Here is a 20,000-nt window from a genome sequence, read left to right on the forward strand (position 1 = left end):
AAAGCCATAATAAAAAAAATTAAGAACCTTTAATGGAGTCCAACACTTAATCCAAGAGAAGGGAAGTGACTTGCCCCAACATCATACAGGAAATTGGAATTAGAGCAGAGCTAAATTTAAAATCTGAGTCCTAATCCAATGCCGTGTCCACTGTACATGCTGCTTTCCTTTTTGTGGTCACTAAAAGAACAAAAAGAAACCTATAAGTTTCATTTCTAGGATGAGTCTTTATCCTTCTACAAAGACCTGTTCATGAACATGATAGGCGTTATTAATAATAGACTAATTTCCTTATGCAGTGCAGTTCACACTGGTAGAGAAAATACCTTTTTCCCCTTTGGTGGATGCAGCAATGTCTGAGCCACTAGTTAGGAGAACTGATGCAACCATTCTGGGATCAACTTTTTTTTACTGTTTCTAGGACAGTGTCACTTTTGGATGTTTCATGACTTTGTACCCCCCTAAAACTGACCTTAAAACTTTGTTCAATACCTGGTAACAATTGAAGAATAAGGGTGCAAAAAACCCCAACTAAGATAATTATCATCTTTTTTGATATAAACCACCACTGCCTCAGAGAATGATAATTTGAAATACTTGGGGAAAAAAAACCTGAGTCATTTATTTTTCAAGCTCATGCTAGAAAGGATTTAGGCTGGACAAGATTGAGAAAATACTTTTTAATCATACATTCATTTTATTCATTCTTTCTGCAATAAACTTTTGTGTATCAACTTTTGCTAGGTGTTATTGGAAATCCTTACCTTTTTGGTGACTTGAGGAAATAAGATATAAACATATGAAACAACTGAGAGCATAGCCCAGCTTAGATTATTTTTCCTACAGGGATCTTAGCATGGAAACTTGTAAAGTGGGAATGCAGGCACACTAGTTTGTAGGCAGTGCGCAGAGTTCTTTGAGTTTCTGGAGCTTATTGACTTTGAAGGAACTTCACTTCATGGAGGCTGGAAGAGGAGAAGGCATGCAAGCCTGGAAGGGAACTTGAGATATTCATGTAGTCTTCCTATCACCGAAGGTTAAGTCTGGGATATGAAGATTCTGAGCCAACCAGAGTGAAAAATAATGGTAAAAGAAAAAAAAAGCAAGTTAACTTCAGGAAAAAGAAAGGAGAGAGAGCAGAGGACTGGGCCAATGAAGTGAGGCAAGAGATGCAGGTATTGGTTCTGTTAAATCTAGGTTTCCTCTCTTGGTCCATCCTCTCAAGCCACACTTGGCCTCTCTGGCTATGTGGCCTAGCACCACATACCTCATACCCTAGTGTTTGGCTCATAGGCCTTGCACCACTGAAGGATTCCCTACTCTCTTAAAGTAGATAAAAACTTATTCACAAAAATATGGTGGTGTCAAAGAAGCAGTGACCTGGGAATCAGAAGACCTTGGTTCTAGTGATGGCTTTGCTGCTATATGAACTTGGTCAAGTGAATTCATTTTTTCTGGTCCTCAGTTTCCTCATATATGAACTGAGAGGATTTAACTAAATGAACTCTAAAGTTCCTTATCAAGATAATAATAACCAGAACAACTAGGTAGTGCAGTGGATAGAGCACCTACCCTGGAATCAGGAGGATTTGAGGTCAAATCCAGATTCATTAATTGCCTAGCAGTTTGACCTTGGGCAAGTCACTTAACCCTATTGCCTTGCAAAAAACAAACAAAAAACAAATCTCACATAAATATTTTTATTTGCAGTGACTATTTGTGTGAAATTATGATAAATCTTTCTCTGATTCAAATAAATCCATACTGTCTTTGCAATTGTTAAAATCCAATACATAAATGCTCTATCTTCAGAGTCAACTCCTATAATATTTTCTAAAATATATCTAGGAAGGAATAAATCCAGGTAGGAAGGGTAAGGAATCACAACTGAACCCATACATCTTACCCATTATGGATAATTTTTAAGCGAGTAATCTGAACTCCTTAGTTTTCTTGTTCTAGGAAAGACAAGTCTCAATTTCCCTTAGTTCCATTGAGATAAGGGTGGGTTTGGTTTTGTTTTTTCAAAAGATGAAAATTATGTAATTGGAGAGCACAAAGATAAAAGCAATTACAAAGGGCAATAAATTGATGAGCTTCCACAGCATACAATCCTCATCCTAAAATATGGTATAGCTTTTAGAGTCCTGTTACTAGTCCTGATTTTACCTCTGCCTTGACCTCTCTAAAGCAAAAAGGAATCTGCAATTAGGCCACACAGCTAGTAGGTAATTATTAAGTGTCTGAGGCCAAATTTGAACTCAGGTACTCCTGACTCCAGGGCCGGTGCTCTATCCACTTCCATGCCCCACCTCCCCGGGATCTGCAATTCTTTAAAGAGAATAAGGGGTATCAAATTGTCCCTAAAAACTAGGTGTCACAAATGTATGATACTTTCAATTCTCTAGGTTAATTAAGTGGAGGGCTGGAGCTTTTAGTAAGATGAAAAATTTGTGTTAAGCAATATTTCAGTTGTGATTCTTTCCTTCTTTGATAGGTCCTCACAATAACCAAGAATTTTGAATAGGTTAAATTGAATAATTGATTTTAAATACTTAATTTTGTATCATCATTATTAAAATTAAATTAATTATATACTATGAGTAATAATTTTATAAAGTAAATTGTTTAAGTCTAATTTTATAGCTCATAAATTTAATATATTCATGAATGCATTTTCTTGACAAGGTTACATTTCCATTAAAGGTTACATGTTTCTATATATCCTTAGGGAATCATTAGCTTCACCTATAGGAATAATAATGGTAATAGTAATAATGACTGATATTTATATAATGCATAAGATTTACCAAGTGTTTTAATATATATATGATTTTATATAAAAAAAAAAACTTCTTACTTTACATATGAGAGGCAGTATGTTGCAGTTTATAAAAAGTCAGTCCTGGGGGCGGGCTAGGTGGCACAGTGGATAGAGCACCGGCCCTGGAGTCAGGAGTACCTGAGTTCAAATCCGGCCTCAGACACTTAATAATTATATTAGCTGTGTGGCCTTGGGCAAGCCCACTTAACCCCATTGCCTTGCAAAACAAACAAATAAATAATTTTTTAAAAAGTCAGTCCTGGAACCAAAAAGATCTGAGTTCAAGCCTGCCTTTGACCTATCCTGGTTATATGGCTTTGGGCAACTTACTTAACCTCTCATGAAGTTCTCTTAAGATAGTGACAATACATTGGTGTTGGGAGTCTCCTCATCTGAGAGTTTATTATACCAATAAAAACATAGGTCTAATCTTAATCCTGGATCCTATATTACATATGTGTTTATAATTTATATTAGAAACTGGTGCTATCTTATTTATTCACTCATTCAGTCTTTAAAAACCCTGAAGGGAGTTCTGAGTCTTTTATGATAAAAATCTGGGGATTTATTTTGACTAGGTAAATGATATGGCTTGCTGCCCCTCCGCGCTTTCAGTGGCTGTGGGGAGCACTGCAGGATATTTGATGTTCCTTAATATTTGTAATGTCAAATCCCCTTCACTTATTCACAAAATCCTCCTGACCAGATCTTCTATACAGCATGTACAGTAAGTATAACCTGAAAGAAATGTTATTTGTTATCTATGTTATGTATGTATGATATGTTAACTAGGAATACCATGAATCTATAGTTCTGAGGGTACTAACATAATGACAGTAGTTTTTTACTTCTTTATCAAATTAGTTGCATTATTAGATGACTATTTTACCCCCTTTTCTCTTAATGTGGAAATGATCAACTTTTTGTTCACTGACATTCTATTTTTATTTTAGAATTTCTTCTTTTAATTTTAAGGTTTTTTTAGAGATTTCAAAATATGATGAAATGTTTTATTTTGTGATATTACCAGGAATTGGTTGTAAGATGCCATGATTCAATAATACAGCTTCTTTTGGAAGTTGTTTATATAAACCTTACATAATAGATTTTTATTTCAAATGATTTATATTATCATATGTCATATGTCAAATGATTTATATTGTCATAATGTATTTCATTCAGGTAATTTTCTGCATCTGAAATATTAATTTTAGGCTAATGATTCATCATAGGATTGAAATAAAAAAATTAGAAAGTAGGAAGGGATTTAGTTCAGCCTATCTTCAAAAGGGATCTCTACTATAACATACTTGAAAAGTTGTTGACAAGAAATCATCTAGCCTCTTCTTGAAAACCTGCAAAGGATCCACCATCTCTTGAAGTAGTCCATTCCACTTTTAGGTCAGCCCCTAATCTTAGGAAATTTTTTCCTAACATCAAACTTAAATTTGCTTTGAACTGTAATTACAATAATTTCATATCGAAATTTACTTCAAATTGCCATAATGAGGACTCCTAAAGAGCCTAAAACAACCTCAGCAATTACATGACATATTTATCAAGGCAGTAAATCTGTCAGCCAAGGGCAATACCAGTATAAAATGTAAACTCACTTGTGAAATTTCACAAAGGAGGGTGACAAAAGATTATGAGTAGTATTACTTCATAAAACAGAAGCGGTGAAATGTAACTGAAAAACCAGTGTAAAGAAATTTATCTTATGGGCATTTAAGAATTAAAATAGGAAAAATATAAGAAAAACTGGAAAAGATCTACCAAGATTTTTGTAACTAATTCTTCATCACTAAATCTCAGATTTATTATAGAATAGAGTTAAAGAGAACATAAAAAAGAAAAGTAGCTGAATTAAACTAATAATTTGTTTATGCTAGAGATAATTCATAAGGTATATGAAGTAGATGAAAAATACCAAAAGAATGAGGAAAAAATCCAATGCTAAAAAAGTAAGAGCAGCAACTATCGACCTACTTGTTTATTTTCCCAGTCAGATGGCATATTGGTTAGAGGGTTAGACGGTGTCAGGGAAGATCTGAGTTCAAATTTTGCCACAGAAAATTACCAGCTGTGTGACCCTGAACAACTCAATTAACATCACAGTCTCAGTTTCCTCCTCTATAAAATGGGGATAACATCACCTCTTTATAGGACTGTTATAAAGAATAAATGAGATAATATATATGTGAAACAAATTTTAAAGTACCATGTAAAAGTTAGCTAAGTGCAATTTTGAGATTAATTTACATTTGTATTGAAGTCATACTAGATTAGGTTTTTTTAGATAATGTGCAGGCTTTTCCATGTAATATTCCACAGTAGAACACAAAATTGGCTGGAAGATATAGTCAGGGATTCCATTATATTATTTATTGATTTTTAAAAAATTATTTCTTTACAGTAAAACACTTTAAAGGCTCCCTTCTGGCATGATGTCTCCTATGTACCCAATATACCAGGTTTTTCAAACACCCTAAACATTTACTTTCTCAATCTATTCACTTCCTATGATCTACTCCATGCTATCTCAGTTATATACAATTGCCATACTCTTGATCTTGCCAGTGCATACCAATGTACCATTTCTGTGTTCAAGAAGCCTTATCTGATTATAATCTATTCTCTTTCCATCCCTCCCTCCACCTTCCCTTGCCAGACTTTATTCTTCACCCACCACCATGAGGGGTCCCTTGACCTCTCAGTTCTTTTCCAGGTTATCTCTCCTGCATTTTCCACTTTCTCATTTTTCCCATCTTGACCCTTTCATGAACCAGGTCAGCTATACCATGTCTTCTCATTAAGTCCTTTGTCCCCTTATCTTCTGCAATGTATCCTGAAAGTCTTGGCTTTGGATCACTTCCACTATCCTCCATATTCTCTGCTATACATGTGGAAATAAAGATGGAGAAAACTACACAACCATTCTTGAGACCACTATAAATTTATATTACACAACCTCAACTGGGTCCTGATTATTTGCTATTAGGCAATTCTATTGTGCCTACCTTATCAACTCTTCAAAGCCTCAAAGTTTTTCACTCCTCCTTAAAGTTCCGGTGGCAGAATTCTAGGGTGGAGCCAAGATGGTGGTATATTCTGGGAGCTTTTCCTTACACAAGGTTAAATGAAACCTCTACACAGACAATAAAGCTATGGATCCTTATTGAGACAAGTTTTCGACTGTAGACATCATGGAGAATCTTCAGTGAAGGTCTGTCTTTTCCAGGGAAAAAGGGAAGTAAAACTCAGCTAAGCAGGAGAGTGGGAAAGCCAACAGGAATCTTTTAGCCACAGTGCAGCCTGGATCTCAGCAGTTAGACAGTAGCACAGGTCCCAGCAACTAGATAGCAAGCCAACAAGGCGAGTCCCAAATGCAGCCAAAGTTGGAACCCTGGGAACTCTGGGGCAAAAGACAGGATTGGATTGGGAAAAACCACTGCGTAGGCAGAGCCTGGATATAAAGGAGGAAACAAACTTCTGGATAGGTAACATCTGGGTTGCATAGGCAACATCTTGTCCAGTGATAAACCAAGGATCATACTCCAGTCCATGCACAAGAAGCTTAGCACAATGCTCCCTATACTCCAGAAGTAGAACTCAAAAATCAAAATGAACCAAAAAAAATCCTAAAAGAAAACTTACTATAGAAAGCTACTATTAAGATAGAGATGATAAAAATGCCTTCTCAGAAGAAGAAAGCAGTGACAAATTACCTACATGGGATGCCCTCAAAGTAATCTGTGAAGTGGACTCAAATCCAAAACCTCATAGAAGACCTTAGAAAAAAGGAAAAAGAAAAATTTTAAAAAGAAATGAGCCATGCAGGAAAATTATGAAAAATTGACCAAAGAAATCAATTCCTTTAGAAGTAAAAATAATCAACTGGAAAAGGAATGCAATTCAGCTAAATCTCAAATCAACCAATTGGAAAGGGAATACAAATCAGTAAAAAGGAAACACAAAAACTAACTGAAGAAAATAAATCCCTCAAAATTAGAATTGGACAAATAGAAACTAATGAATCTTTGAGACACCAAGATTCCATCATACAAAATCAAAAGGTTGACAAAACTGATAAAAATATAAAGTACCCTTTAGGGAAAAACAAGTGAAAAGGAAAATGGATCCAAGAGAAATAATTTATGAATTATTGGTCTCTCAGAAAGTCTAGATTTAAAAAAGGAGCCTGGAAAATAGCTTTCAGGAAATTATCTGGGAAAATTGTCCCACCATATTACATCAAGACATCAAAATGCCCTTGAAAGAATTCCCAGAGTACCTCCAGAAAGAGAACCCAGATTAAAAACTTGGCAAAGGATCTTAGATTACAACTAAGAATTTACTATCCTGCAAAATTCAGCATATTCTGTCAGAATGGGTGTTCAATGAAATAGAGGACTTCCAAAATTTCCTTTAAAAAGACCAGAACTGAACAGAGAATTTGATCTTTGAAAATATGGCTCAAGAGATGCTTTAAAAGGTAATTGAAAAGAACATTAAATTGTATACAACCCTGCAAGGGAAGCTAATACTTAAAACTCTTGAGAATTGTATTTCTCTTAGGAGACTTAAAGGATTGAATATAGTTGAAGAGATTGTACTTAAGGACATGGGTATGGTTGGTTCTTGTCCTTCGTTATCAACGATGGCTAAAAAGACATCACTATGTTTAAGACAAATTACAATGTGCCCAATTGTGGCTAATCAGACCAATAAGAACCTAAAATGCTCTACCACAGGATGGGTATTAATAGTACAGGTGAATACTTGGGCTGTTTACTCTGAGCTCCTTTAATTCTGTCTTGCTCATAGAGCTCAGCAACTTTCTCTGATGAGGGCACTCTATGCTGGGTGGTCCCTATGCCAGTGTCTTCCATGCCTTACAATCAATTCTAAGTTCTTAAGACACCTTCAGAGTGTCCTACGCACTTAAAGAATACTTCAAGGTTCTATATTTGATTAATTCAGAAGTGACTTGACTTTGATAGCTACTTAGAGGTTTATAATACCATGGGGCAGAGTATACTCCATACTTTGGTTGGGGAAGGCTATAGGACTAAGGTTAGAGTATTGTAGAGATGGAAGAAGAGAGTATACTTAAGTGGATTGGACACAAAAACATCATGAAGAGATTTTGCTTTGCCTGACACTTTGGCTACAATTGGATGGAGTATATTTGGGGGTGGGGAGCATAAATGGTTCATGAAATGATTTGATTTTGCATGATTCTTTGACTCATGAGCATTATATGTCCATGGAGGGTACTTGAAAAGCAGATAAGATATAAAGTGATTATAATGTGATGTAATTCATTACTCTTGAGAAGTGTATTTCTAATAGACAGAAGTGACAAGCAATGCTATTTATCAATCAATCAAGCAAGCGATCTATCTTTAAGAATAATACTTCTATCAGGACATTTAAAAGGAATATATTTTGACTTACAAAGGATGTAAGTATAGGACAGGGTCAAAACAATAAAAACATAAAAAGAAAAACTAAGAGAAGGATAGATATTAGTGGATCCAGGCGAAGAGACACAAAGACCTATTATAGTAGAGAAGAGAGGGTGTGAACACTGAGTAAATCATACTCAATAGATTTGGCCCAGAGAGGGAATAATATACATTCTGAAAATCTATTCTACTCTCCAAGGGAGTTGGGAGGAGAAGTGGGGGAAGGGAAAAGGAACTGATAAAAAGGAAGGCAAAGGAATAAGTGAAAATAAGTTAAACTTTAAAAGAAAAATTGAAGTGGAAAGGGAACAGAATATTGGTGAGGAGGAATAAGAGGAAAGAGAAAAGTACAAGCAGAAGTACAAATGGGGAAAGATAGCATGGAGGGGAAATATAGAATTAATAATGTTAACTGTAAATGTGAATGGAATAAACTATCCCATAAAACAGAAGCAAACAGTAGAATGGATTAAAATCAGAATCCTACAATAGGTTGCTTACAAGAAACACATTTGAAGCAAAGAGATACACACAGGGTAAAGGTAAAAGACTGGAGCAAAATATATTATGCTATAGGGGTAAGTAAAAAAAAAAATCAGGGGGTACCAATTCTGACCCAGACAAAGCAAAAATAAAAATAGAACTCATTAAAAGGCATAAGGAAGGAAACCACATCTTCTTAAAAGGTACCATAGTAAATGAAGCTATATCATAATTAAACACATGCACCTAGTGGTACAGCTTGCAAATTCTAGGTGAATAAAAACTTAGAAAACTTAGACAGGATAGACCTCTGGAGAAAACTGAATGGGGATAGAAAAGAACATACCTTTTTTCTCTTCAGTACATGGCACCTATACCAAAACTGACCATGTGTACTAGATTAAGGCATAAAATCCTTAACAATGAAATGCAGAAAGGCAGAAGAAATAAATGTATAATAAATAATAAATAAAGAATATAGGAAATAAATCATGATGCAATAAAAATTACCTGTCATAAAGAGCCATGGAAAGATAAACCAAAAATTAATTGGAAACTAAATAATTTAATTTTAAAGAATGAGTGAATCAAATAACAAATCATAGAAATAATTATTTCATTCAAAAATGCCAAAATTTATGGGATTCAGCCAAAGCAGTTTTTAAGGGAAATTTATATCTCTAAATACTTATATGAATAAAAAATAGAGAAAGAGGAGATCAATGAATTGGATATACAACTAAAAAAGCTAGAAAAAGGACAAATTAAAAATTCCCAATTAAATGCCAAAGTAGAAATTCTGAAAATAAAAGGAGAAATTAATAAAAGTGAAAGAAAATCACTGATCTAAATAAATGAAATTGAGTTGGTTTTATGACAAAAAAAAATAAAATAAACCTTTGATTAATGACTTTAAAAAAAAGAAAGAATACCACCAAATTACCAGTATCTAAACTGAAAAGGTTAAATTGTCATCAATGAGGTACAAATTAGAGGTAATTCAGAGCTATTTTGCCTAACTGTAAGACAAAAAATCTGACAATATAAGTGAAATAGGTGAATATTTATAAAATATTTATAAATATTTTATATTTATTTTTATAAATATTTATAAATATTTATAAAAATACAAACTACTCAGGTTAACAGAAGAGGAAATAAAAATATTTAAATGATTCCATTTCAGAAAAAGAAATTGAAGAAACCATTAATAAACTCTCTAAGAAAAAGTCTCCAGTTCAAATGGATTTACAAGTGAATCCTACTAAACATTTAAGAAACAATTCCAATTCTACATAGACTATTTAAAAAAAATAAGAGGAGTTCTGACAAATTTCTTTTATGACACCAAAATGGTGCTGATACCTATACCAGGAAAGTCAAAATAGAATACTACTCTTTTAAAAAAGCATTATAGATCAATCTCTCTAATGGACATAGATGCAAAAATCTTAAATAAAATTTTAGTAAAGAGATTATAGCAAATTATTCCTAAAATAATATGCCATGATCAGGAAGGATTTACATCAGGTAGAGATGGTTCATTCAACCTATCAACTAAAAAAACAACAAATCATATGATCAGCTCAAATGGTGCTGAAACAGCCTTTGACAAAATACATCTATTCCTATTCAAAACTACTATAGAGTTAGGAATAAATGAAATTTTCCTTAAAAATATAAGCAGTATCAGGGGGGCTAGGTGGTGCAGTGGATAAAGCACTACCCCTGGAGTCAGGAGTACCTGGGGTTCAAATCCAGTCTCAGACACTTAATAATTACTTAGCTGTGTGGCTTTGGGCAAGCCACTTAAACCCCATTGCCTTGCAAAAAACCTAAAAAATATATAAGCAGTATCTATGGAAAAACCATCAACAAATATTGTATGTAATGGGAATAAACTAGGAGCATTTCCAATATCAGTCACCATTACTCTTCATTATAGTATTAGAAAGGGTTAACTTTAGCAATAAGAAAAGAAAAGGAAATTGAAGGAATTAGAATTTGAACCAAATGAGGAAGCAAAACTTTCACTCTTTGCAGATGGTACAATAGTATGCTTGAAGAATCCTAGAAAATCATCTAAAAAAACTATTTGAAACAATTAACATATTCAGCAAAGCAGCAGGATACAAAATAAATCCACACAAATATCACCATTTCTGTATATGAACAACCAAGCCTAATAGTAAGAAATAAAAAGTGAAATTTCATTTAAAGAAACTGCAGACAATATAAAATACTTGGGAATCAACCTCCCAAGACAAACCCAGGAATTACATGGACACAATTGAAAAATATTTTTCACACACACAGATCTAAACAATCGGGAAAGCTTCCATTGCTTATGGTTAGGTCAAGCTAATATAATAAAAATGACAGTTCTACTCAAATTAAATTATTTAGTGCCATACCAAACTACCAAATGGCTTACTTTATCAAATTAGAAAAAAAATAGTAACAAAATTCATCTGGAGCAACAAAAGGTCATGATGAAAAAAATGTAAAGGAAGGTGGTCTAGTTCTATTAAATCTAGAATTATACCATAAATTGGCAGTCATCAAAACTGCCTGGTATCAAGTAAGAGAGTAATGGACCAGTGAATTAGGATAAGTACAAGAGAAACAGTAGTAATGACTATAGTAATCTATTATTTGACAAACCCAAAGACATTACCTTCTGGGATAAGAACTCATTATTTGACAAAAATTGTTGTGAAAACTGGAAAGTAGTATGGCAAAAACTAAGTACAGATCTGCCAAAATGATGTCAAACTGGACACAGGATTTAGATATAAAGGGTGATGCAATAGACCAATTAGCAGATCACGAAATACTCTGTCAGATCTATGGAAATGGGAGAAATTTATGACCAAACAATAGAATAAATTATAAATTGCAAAATGGATGATTTTGACTATATTAAATTAAAAAGGTTTTTATACTAATAAAGCCAATGCTGCCAAGATTTAAAGGAAAAACAGAAAACAAATTTCACAGCTAGGGGGGTTCTGATAAAGATCTTATTTCTAAAATATAGAGAATTGAATCAAATTCATAAGGTTATAAGCCATTCCCCCAAATGATAAATGGTCAAAGATCATTACAAATTAGAGAAATGCAAATTAAAACAATGAGGGTACCACCCTCATACCTAGCAGATTGACTTAGATGACCAGAAGGGAAAACCATCTATGTTGGAGAGATTGTGGGAGGTTTGGGACATTAATGCACTATTAGTGGAATTGTGAACTAATTCAACTATTCTGGAGAGCAATATGAATTAATGCCCAATGAACAGTAAAAACCGACCATTCCCTTTGGCCCAGCAATACCAATCCTAGGCCCACATCCAGAAGAAATAAAAATAGGAAAAGTTCCATATGTTCCAAAATACTCATAGCAAGCTCTTTCTGTAGTGTCAAATAATTAAAAATTGAGGGAATTTCCATCAATTGGGGAATGACTGAACAATTTATGATATAAAATGTAATGGAGTAGCATAGTTCAATAAGAAACAGTGAATGTTTGGACTCTAGAAAAGAATGGAAAGAATTACAGGAACTGATGCTAAGCAAAGGGAGTCGAACAAAGAGAACATTGTATATGTTAACAATAACAGTGTGAGTTGATCAACTTTGATGGATGTAGCTCCTCTCAGCAATTCAGATAACCGGGAAAGAAAAGTAGGTTGTTTTAATTATCCCCAAATTCTTTCAGAAACAAAGGCCATTATTTTTAATACCAATTTTCTTCCAGTTTTTATTCAAGTCATGGAACACTGCAATCTCTGAATCAATAGAGAGTAATGTGATAAGTCTGTTTAATTAACAAAAATTTATTTTACACTTATTTTGTTCTAAGCACAGAAAAGTATGTCTAAGCTTTATGATACATAATAAAGAACTCCTTAGAAGAAATGGAATAAATACCATCACCAAAGAAATGTATAATTGAAAAAGAAATAGTCTGCTCATGTGTTGAGAGGAAAAAATAACTGATGGACAATCTGTGAGCTCCACACATTTATTATCTATTGACAACAAAAGGAAGTGAGAAAGTTTACCAAAACTTTGGGTGATTCTTTGGTTAGAGTTATGGAAAGGCATATACAAAGAATTGGACAACCTAATTGAGCTTAGAAGCATTGTCATGTGTAGGTCAAATAAGGACATTCACATTAAGATTGGCAGATTGTACTGTGGATAAGAAATGCAATGTGACTTAGGGTCAAAGACAGAATTGGGTCAAAAGACTTTAATTAGATTCCAGGTCTACTATTTAAGACCAATTATTTAATCTCTCTGGGCCTCAGTTTTCTTAACTGTATAATGGGGAAAGGTGGAACTAGATCACTTCTAAAGTCCCTTTCACACAGTCTATTAATAAGAAAAAAATCTATAATTTGATTTGTTTTTTCTAGTTATGATCAACATGGTTTGTTTTTGATAGTTGGAACATCTGATGGACATATCTTCTTATTAAATTCCAAAGCCTCAGAAAAATTCAAGATTATTGGTTTTACAGGTAATATACATAGATACATATACAGAGGTAGTATTAGTATCTTTCATCCAAAGGGTCAAAGTTTTAAGAATTAATTAGTTATGATTGAATGTAACAACTATAATGGTAAATTTTATAAAACTTTTTATATTATATTCAGAGAAAATAATTTTACAAAAAAAGAATTTTGCAAAAACAGAAATTTGGAGACAAATTGCATACATTCTTATTGTCCATGCCCATGTTTCCCCATCCTCAAAAAACCTCACTTGATCTTTCTATCCCTGCAATCATACTTTATCTCTTTTGCCCTTTGTAACTAAACTTTTTGGAAAGGTCAGCCTTGGAAAGGTGCCTCTCTAATTTCTCTGTCTTCTTCACCTCTTACAATACAGTTCCCAACCTTATCATTCCACCAAACCTTGGCTTCTAGGCTCCAGATGATGTATATTTCACTACCTTGAATATTACTTTTACTTTTAATGAAGATCTCTACCTCATGTTTTTATTGCACACACATACTTTGTCACCAAAGAAATCACCAAAATTACACTAAAGTTCAGGTTTGTTTGAAGTAGAAATAATTTTTAGAGTTACATATATGAAAACTTCTTTTATATCCTTAATACCACTGTCTTCAAAATTAGAAATACCAAAATACTATAAATCTAGTTCTAGAGGCTTGCTAAAATAATATGCTATTTTATGAATAAAATATCTATTTTGGATTGTAGAATTGCTCTCTAAATAAAATTCTATTGGTTCCACACAGAAGATTTATATACAGAAATGAAATGTTTTAATTTAAATAAGCAAATTTCATAAAATAATTGCCAATTGCAATGTCTGTATATGTCTACTAATGTCTATTTTTCAGAGGTGAGTGGTAACATTTTACAAATATCTACAGTTACTGTTTGGGAAACTGACAAAGTTCAAGTAATAGTCCTTGCAAAATCTTCAGAAAATGAAAGAAGTCAACTAGAAATGTTCACTCTGACTAATAATGTCTTAACAGGTAATAAAAAACAAGTATATTAAGTGTAATATTCAATTATTAAGAATCACCAAATTGTTATGTATTACTATTACATAGTAAGCATGCTATTACTAACATCCTCTTGATCCTTTTCCTTTTCAGTCTATTGGGAAAGTTTGCAGAAATTTAAACCACTGCTAAATTATTTGATTATGTTATTTTCTGCCTCAAATATGCGTTAAGTACACTCAGTTAGATTATAGGCTAACAATTATAATAGCAATGATATAAGGAAAGCTTCCCCAACAAAAAGAGTTGTGTAAAAATAAACTCTTCAAATTGATTTACTGTAGATTCAAAAAAAGTTAATAGCTATAAATAGAAACATATGTATTTGTAGATGATGTTTATATTTAAGAGTAATATGAGACAGTCAAAACTACCAGAATCTTTTTATATATATTTTAGGCTTCTTTTGTATATCCATTATTTATTTTATTCTGCATAGTTGTTGAACTACTGAGATTTCTGAGTCCCAAGAATATAAGTGGTCTACCCAATGGCATACCACCTGTTAACATTAGAATATCTTTTCAAAGCCATCCCTGTTGGCACAAATGTTTTGTTTTAAAACCCTAAGGCAAAGAAAATATAGTAGGATGAAATTTTTTATTTCAAAGGAAAGTTATAACATCTGCTTATGATCAACTTTATTTAAAATATATTTAAATAGATAGGAGAAATGATTTATCAAATATATTTCTTTGTTAGTTGATATACTTGGTTCTTCTAGAGTTAATATTGGAGAAGAAAACAAAATGTATGAATAATTCTAAAACACTCAGATTTGACCAACTTATGTTGCTTGACCAGAACTTAAGAAAACTTCAAAGCCAAACAAATTTTTGCATCATCTGATGTGTCTTGTCCCTCTAGTGTTAACTAACCTTTTCAAACTTCTTTGTTTTTCATAAATAGCACATTAAATAATATCTTTATTGGTTTTAAAAGAGAAATTCTAAATAGAACTAAAGTGATTTCTTCTCTTTTAGATGCTGACAGATATAGTGATGAAAGAGGGAGACTGAAAAATGAATTATTTTCGAGGATCTTGTACGAAATAGACTATCCCTTAACCTCAGCTCTTTTGGATTTCAATTGTGAAAAAATATATGGCTTTTGTAGCCATGTGCCATATATCTGTATCTATGGTATTCCTAAACAGGTATTCCTCTATTGCCATTAATATAGCAAGATATAAATATAGAATTTTCCTTACCAATTAAATCAAATAAAACATATGGATTAGGTTACATTTTTCTTGGCTCATTTCAGAGGATTTTAATCCACACATTCTTTGCTGATCTTGGATTCATATTAGTTTCATTTGGAGCCTATCATAAAATAATCCATAGATGTCAGTAAATAAGCATTTAGGTTTCATGAACACTTGTGTGTGATAGGCAAGATTAAGGTAATGACCATTCTATGAGTAGCTGAGATAGGGTGGAAGTCATGGGAACTGAGTAGATTGAAGAACTGGGAACTTAGAATATTTGAGAAAGTCTCAATATATTTGTTGAAGTTTCTTAGTATAAGGGCAGAGATTGGAATGAACTGTGAGATAGGTCCTGAACTAATTGAGAAAGAAAGGAGCTATCCTAGGGATCAATGGGGAGCAAGGAGTTTTGAGTCTCCTACCCCAAGCAGTAAATGGAGGGATATGAATTATTGAACAACCTCAAGGGATACAATATCATGAAGAAGGAACCATATTCTCAGTGAAAACCAGATTCTCAAGAAGAATCCTTGATTGGAATATGAAAGATAAATGTTTAATATAAAAACAAGATTGTTAATTATAGATTAGGTATTACAGAGAGCAAAGTGGAATGGGTGGGAAGACGTAGAGTAGAACTTTGAGGGGCTCTGCTAAAGGGGATGGGAATAAGAGAACAGGCAGTGGTAAATGGGGAGTGAAGTTTATACGACAAGAGCCTAGGGTTCATAACCATTGAATTGGAAGAGACAATAGTTAACATTGATATCAGTAGTGAGTAAGACAAGCTTCTTAGATAAATATAATAATAGTTCAGGTTAGTGTGTATGACTAAATTATTTTTCTTCTCTTTTTTTCTTATGCTATTTATTCCCAAATGAACAGTAAAAATATTGCATATGTTTATAATAATGGTTGAAATGTTAGCACATGAGAAAAATAATTGGGGAGTTTTAGTGGGCTGAAATGTATGATCCAACAGTGTGACATGGCAACCCCCCAAAGCAAATGCCAAGGAGTAGCATGAAGAGATGCTTTATGTTCACAGCAAAGGTTCTATTGTACTTTGCCCTGGTTGTACTACATCTGGAATACTACATTCAGTTCTTGGCGGCATATTTTAGGAAGGACATGAAAAATAGGAGGGAATTTAAAGGTTAATCGGGATGGTAATGGGACTGCAAACCATGAAAGGTGAGATTCATTTGAAATCATTTGATGTTTAGCCTGAATAAAAAAATACTTAAGGTAGATGTGATTGTCTTTAAGAATTTAAGGGGTTGTCCAAGGAAGAAATAGACTTGACTCGTTTATTTTCAGAGGGAACTAGTCACAGTGGACTATAGCAGAAAAAGTTTTATATCTGGAGTTAAAAAAATTCATATTCTAGTTCTACCGCACTTGCCAACTGTGTTATGTTTGGTGAGTCATTTTTTCATTGTATATTACTGACTCTGTGATCCCCTTTTCAATTTTTTTTTTGGCAACGATACTGAAGTGATTAGCCATTTCCTTCTCCAACTAATTTTAAAGATGAGGAAATGAAGGCAAATTGGTTTAAATTGACGTGCCCAGAGTCACAAAGCTAGTGTTTAAGGACAGATTTCAGCTTAGGCAGATGAGTCTTTCTGACTTAAGCCCAGGTGTTCTATCCAGGAAGTCAACTAACTTCCCTTTGCCATCAAGATAAGCTTGAGAAAATCATTCAGACCTTCTTGGCTTACATTTGAATATGTAAAATAAGGATGTTGAAGTAAATGACCTATAGAATCCCTGAAAGTAAGTGATTTTGACTTCCTAACAATTGGAGCTATCCAAAAGCTCCAATGGGAGTTCAAGAAATAATTCTCTCTTCAAGGAGAGATATGTGACCATTCATCAGTATCTTTGGAATTTTTGGTTAGGTATGAGTTGGATCAGGTGGCCTCTTAGGTGACTTCCAGCTCTATAATTCTGTAATGTGATTATTTTTATAAAGATTCATACCTTTTCCTTGGGAATGTTCTCCAGCTGCCCAATGCTTTTAACTGATAGTGTTGCCAGAAAAATGTGTGGTTGGCTAAAGGTTTTAGGTGTTCAGCAAAGGTGAAAGAATTCACTTAAAGAGATCAGCTCTGACCCAGAAGAATTTAGGGACAAAAAGTAGTTTATTTATATATTGCTGTGGTTAACAGAAGCTAAGGGAGAGGTTAGGAGCAGCAGCAATAGCAGTAGCCACATAAAAGCATATGCAATAAAGGAGGGCATAGGATCATGAGAGGTTATTTGGGGGATCATGCTCCTTCAGAGCAGGCTAGCTTCCCAAAAGAACTCAAACAACTCAACTGAGGAGTGAGCTTTAAAGGAACATAAAGATGAGGTAATTTAGTTATATGTTGAGCAGAGATCAAGAAATTAGGGATATCTAGATAATGGCTTTGTTCTTTCAGGCTAGGGCAAGGATCCATTGTTTTGCTGTTAGTGGCTTATCTTGTGCCTGGGAACAGGAACTTACCAAGTCCTTTCCAGAGAGCAGCAAGATACTTTACAAAAGTTCACTGACCTCAGTGATGTTTGTCCTTCATTCTTAAAGAAGACATAAGGGGAGGTAATGCCATGACAAGCACATTAGTTGGATTTGAGTGAGGGGGTGCTGTGCTAAGTCACCAGCCTCACTGTCTCCTCCAGAGTCATCTGGATCCATTGATCAGATATGAATTAAAACAACTGGAGATGCCCTGGAGGAGAGGTAATCAAGGTTAAATGACTTGCCCAATGTCACACAGGTAGTAAGTGTTAAGTGTCTGAGACTGGATCCAAACTCCCATCCTCCTACTCCAAGGTCAGTACTCTATCTATATACCTCATAGGTTGGGGTTAAGGGTATACAGATTAATGGAATAGAGTTCAATGAAGAGGGAATGCAATAATTATAGAACAAATTTCTCTGTCCAATATTTTCTCTACCACAAAAAGAAGAATCAAATCCTATCATCAACATAGATGTCTCCTAACTCTTTCTCTCCTCTACCTTCATCCCAAAACAATAACAACACCAAAACCAGGAAAAAAACCCTAAAGCACCTTATTTGCACTCTAGAAGAGTGGACAATCTCAAGAGAGAATATTTTTAATATAAGTTTCTACTTTTAGGAGATTAGAAAGGAGGGGAAAAGGAGGAAAGGTAGTTCAAAGTGACAGACTGAAGAAAATGTATGTACTTTTGTAATTTACCAGTTACAGTTGGAGATAAACATACAGTTTAAGAGACACTTATTAACACAGATGCATTTGCAATTACTGAAATGTTTAGAGAATTTTTTTTTGTCATTGGTTGCCCACAATCAGAAAAGCAGGCTGCTTGCCTTCATACTAAGAAAACTTTGTTAACTCCTACTTTAGAAACTAAAGTTGAAATATATTTTCATCAAAATTTGATTTTACATTATAACTTATATTAATAGAGTCTGCAAAAAGGACTGTATCCCTATTTGTAAGAACTCACTAGATGAACTAATTTGTAATCAATTTTGATTTTTTTTTGGTTCTGTCAGCAGATGCTTAAAATTAGTCCTCATTTTCTGCCTTTTATCAGTCTTTGGTATTTAAGATAAAGTAGGGAAAGAATCTGATAGTGTCTGACAGAATCTGCCACATATAGATAATTAAAACTGCTTTTATTAGCAAAATTCCTCTCAAAATTTAAGAAATAAGATGAAAATAAATTGTAAAAAGGGCAAAACCCATTAAACAACCATATATACCTGCTTATTTTCAATCATAATATATATTGGTTTTTCATTGATACCAAGGATCAAGTTGCCAATACATTTTTTCTTAATAACAAAAAAAATTTCATAACCTTGATATTTTCTTGTTGGTTTTCAGGAAAGCAAAGACATCACCCTCAAACTAGAGAATAAAATACCAAGTAAACATTATGGAAATGGGATTCTGTATCTGTCATTTCATGGCCAGTGGCTAGCAACAACAGGCAAAGATGGAATACTGAACATCCGAGATAGTAATACTTTGGTAATACTTTTAGTAATACTTTGGTATCAATATGAAGTCCTCAATGGCACAGTGGGAAGCAGAACTGAATTTAGACTAAGAATCAGATATTCTAAATTAGTTTGAAAAAGAAAACATAAATTGTTTTTTTTAATCACCTTTTTAAACAATTAGAACATCTTAGGTGATTTTAAAATAATTTCAACAGATGTTTCTAATTCTAAGTGAAGTACAATAGTCATAAGAAAACTCAGATTTCCAAACAGGGTGATACATGAATTATTACATTTCAATAAACAGAATGCTTTCATACAAAAGCAAAGACAACATAGAGGTTTCTTAATTTTAATCTTACAAATAAAATGAATTTCCTATCTTTTGTTTTATAAATTGGTTTACTTCTACCCAAATATACTCATTTCCTTTTCAGAAATGAAAATTAGATTTGTCAGTAATTTAATTATA

At 33.4% G+C, this 20,000-nt stretch overlaps 1 protein-coding gene across 1 annotated transcript in view; it reads left to right on the top strand.

The window, feature by feature from the left end:
* The window catches only part of LOC141521319 (cilia- and flagella-associated protein 43-like), a 288,518-nt gene that overhangs the window by 140,403 nt on the left and 128,115 nt on the right, over positions 1 to 20,000 (top strand). The window contains exons 13-16 of the mRNA XM_074233774.1: positions 13,202 to 13,305; positions 14,162 to 14,302; positions 15,316 to 15,488; positions 19,410 to 19,556. Of these exons, the coding sequence (XP_074089875.1) occupies positions 13,202 to 13,305; positions 14,162 to 14,302; positions 15,316 to 15,488; positions 19,410 to 19,556 (565 nt within the window). The remainder of the gene's footprint in view (positions 1 to 13,201; positions 13,306 to 14,161; positions 14,303 to 15,315; positions 15,489 to 19,409; positions 19,557 to 20,000) is intronic.

The sequence above is a fragment of the Macrotis lagotis genome, chromosome 4 (assembly GCF_037893015.1).
Source record: "Macrotis lagotis isolate mMagLag1 chromosome 4, bilby.v1.9.chrom.fasta, whole genome shotgun sequence".
NCBI lineage: Eukaryota > Metazoa > Chordata > Mammalia > Peramelemorphia > Peramelidae > Macrotis > Macrotis lagotis.